The sequence below is a fragment of the Rhinopithecus bieti genome, unplaced genomic scaffold (assembly GCF_001698545.2).
Source record: "Rhinopithecus bieti isolate Rb0 unplaced genomic scaffold, ASM169854v2 scaffold_21022, whole genome shotgun sequence".
In the NCBI taxonomy this organism is placed as follows: Eukaryota; Metazoa; Chordata; class Mammalia; order Primates; family Cercopithecidae; genus Rhinopithecus; species Rhinopithecus bieti.
This window is the reverse complement of record NW_016810401.1, coordinates 610,861-614,137: the sequence shown is the minus strand read 5'-3', so window position 1 is coordinate 614,137 and position 3,277 is coordinate 610,861. Positions and strand designations below refer to the sequence as shown.

General features: G+C 51.5%; 1 protein-coding gene across 1 annotated transcript in view; it reads left to right on the top strand.

The window, feature by feature from the left end:
* C1RL (complement C1r subcomponent like) overlaps window positions 1-2,913 on the top strand; it is a 10,128-nt gene extending 7,215 nt beyond the window's left edge. The window contains exon 4 of the mRNA XM_017891761.1: window positions 1,461-2,913. Within this exon, the coding sequence (XP_017747250.1) occupies window positions 1,461-2,346 (886 nt within the window). The 3' untranslated portion in view covers window positions 2,347-2,913. The remainder of the gene's footprint in view (window positions 1-1,460) is intronic.
* Window positions 2,914-3,277: the final 364 nt, after the last annotated feature.

Sequence of the window (3,277 nt, the reverse complement as noted above, 5' to 3'; positions counted from 1 at the left end):
TTTTTTGTATTTTTAGTAGAGACGGGGTTTCACCATGTTGGCCAGGATGGTCTCCAACTCCTGACCTCAGGTGATCAACCCGCCTCAGCCTCCCAAAGTGCTGGGATTACGGGGGTAAGCCACCGCGCCCAGCCTTAACCACTTTAAACAGTACAATCCAGTAATGTTTAGTGTGTTCACAATGTAGTGAAACCACTACCACTAATTCCAGAACATTTCCATCACCCTCCTCAAAAAAGCCCAGTACCTCCAATGCTCCCCTGCCCCACCCCTGGCAACCACTAATCTATCTTCTGTCTCTATGGATTTGCCTCTGTGGATTTTGTATCAGTGGAATCATATAATATGTGGCTGTTTCTGTCTGGCTTCTTTCACTTAGCGTAATGTTTTCAAGGTTCATTCCTGTTATAGCATCCATCAGTATTTCATTTTTATGGCTAAATAATACTCCTTTCTATGGATACACCATTTTGTTTATTCATTCAACTGATGGACATTCGGGTTGTCTCTATTTCTTGCCTTTTATGAATGATGCTGCTATGAGCGTTTGTGTACAAGTTTTTGTATCAACATGTATTTCCAAATCTCTTGGGTATATACCTAGGAGTAGACTTGCTGGATTGTATAATAATTCTGTTTAAATTTTTGAGGAACCACCAAACTGTCTTCAACAGCAGCAGCACTATTTTACATCTCACCAGCTATACATGAGGGTTCAAGTCCACCATTTTTGAGATCCACACTTTTGAATGAAAGCATTGCCTTCTTAACCCAATCTGATCCACGGAACACTCTAGGGGTAGCCTGAAGGCTCGTAGTGCTTTGGGGATGGGTTGGAGGGCAGGTAGTAGTGGGAGATGTTACAAATGAGGAAGTGAAAGAAAACTGAGGCAGGAGGCACTGAAACAGACTCTGCCTGTAGCATGGGGGCCCAGGGTGATCCAAAGGAATGGCTTTAATGCCTCTGAGGAGGCAGGAAGGAGGGCCCTGCAGAACCAGCCCCAAGCATATGCTCATCTGTGCTCTCTGCCCTCAGTCCACTGTCCTGAGTCCCATGCAGGGTGGGTGCCCCGTACACTTGGCATTGATTACCTGCCCTTGTCTGCCAACACGGTCTACACGGTGGGTCTGCATCAGTATAAGACTCCTGATCCCGGCCGGGCACCGTGGCTCATGCCTGTAATCCCTACACTTTGGGAGGCCGGGGCAGGTGGATCACCTGAGTCCAGGAGTTCCAGACCAGTCTGGCCCACAAGATGAAACCCTGTCTCTAATAAAAATACACAAATATTAACTGGGTGTGGTGGTCAGTGCCAGTAATCCCAGCTACTCGGGAGACTGAGGCAGGAGAATTGCTTGAGCCCAGGAGGCAGAGGTTGCAGTGAGCCGGAGATCACGCAACTGCACTCCTGCCTGGGCAACAAGAGCGAAACTCGGTCTCAAAAAAAAAAAGAGTCCTGATCCCAGAGCCTCTTCACACATCCGCTACCACAGCACTTCAGAGAAGCAGGTCTTCAATCAATGTGCCTAGATGCAGCTGCTGACTGTCGCCCCTACCCCTCCTCTCTCCCAGTCTGCGGACGGCCAGTCACCCCCATTGCCCAGAATCAGACAACCCTCCGTTCTTCCAGAGCTAAGCTGGGCAACTTCCCCTGGCAAGCCTTCACCAGTATCCATGGCCGTGGGGGCGGGGCCCTGCTGGGTGACAGATGGATCCTCACTGCTGCCCACACCATCTACCCCAAGGACAGTGTTTCTCTCAGGAAGAACCAGAGTGTGAATGTGTTCCTGGGCCACACAGCCATCGATGAGATGCTGAAACTGGGGAACCACCCTGTCCACCGTGTCATTGTGCACCCTGACTACCGTCAGAATGAGTCCCACAACTTCAGCGGGGACATCGCCCTCCTGGAGCTGCAGCACAGCATCCCCCTGGGCCCCAACGTCCTCCCAGTCTGTCTGCCCGATAATGAGACCCTCTACCGCAGCGGCTTGCTGGGCTACGTCAGTGGGTTTGGCGTGGAGATGGGCTGGCTAACTACTGAGTTGAAATATTCAAGGCTGCCTGTAGCTCCCAGAGAGGCCTGTGAGGCCTGGCTCCAAAAGAGACAGAGGCCCGAGGTGTTTTCTGACGATATGTTCTGTGTTGGGGACGAGACACAGCGGCACAGTGTCTGCCAGGGGGACAGTGGCAGCGTCTATGTGGTATGGGACGATCGTGCCCATCACTGGGTGGCCACGGGCATTGTGTCCTGGGGCATAGGTTGTGGCGAAGGGTATGACTTCTACACCAAAGTGCTCAGCTATGTGGACTGGATCAAGGGAGTGATGAACAGCAAGAACTGACCCTGGGGTGCTTGAACAGTGACTCACTGACACAGTGGAGGCCCCAGCCAAGAGAGGGCTGGAAGCGAGACTGAACCCTGGGGCAGTGGTGGGGGGTGGGGGTGGGGGAGTCGGGGAAATCCCATTCACATCACTGTTGCACCAAGCCACTGCAGGAGAAACCCCCACCCAGCAAGCCTGCACCATCCCAGACAGGAAGCAGGTCCCAAAGACCGTTTCTTCTCGCCCTCCACCTCCCTGTGCGCATGCACTATGCCCAGAGAAGCCTGTACATCTCAGCAACTTTCACCTTGAATTCCTTCGAATCCCCAACCCCTACTTCATGTGTTGACACAGCTTTTATACTCACCTGTGGAAGAGCCACCTTCTCACCCGCTATGAGAGTATGGAGGAAGGGGTTTTCATTGCATTTCATTTCTGAAACGTTCCTAAGACCCCTTAGTTGACCTTCAAATTCAAGCTATTCTGCAGCTCCAAGATGCAATTATGGAAATAGCTCCTTTTTTATTTTATGTCCTCCATATGCCAGGTGCTTCACCTGTTATTTCACTTAATCCTCATAGCATATTTGCAAAGGATGTATTATCCATGTATGACAAATGAGGAAACTGAGGGTCAGGGGATAAAGGACTTGCCCAAGTCCCTCAGCTGCTGTGTGACTGCAGAGACTGTGCTCTTCCCAGTGTGCCACCATACTTCTCAACTCTCCTCTGACCTGCTGTGTCACCCAGTCCGCACATCCTGACCATTTTCCCTCCCTGGGAATTCCTGCTTCTGTGAAAATCGCATCCTCTGGCTCACAGTTTCCTGATGGCTCCATCTCCTGCAGAAGCCCACGTGAGCCCAGCACTGGACTGAAGTTCCCGCGGACACCCCACCTGTGCCTCCATCATCAAGGGAACTGCTCCACCCGAGAGGACCAACGCTTTAA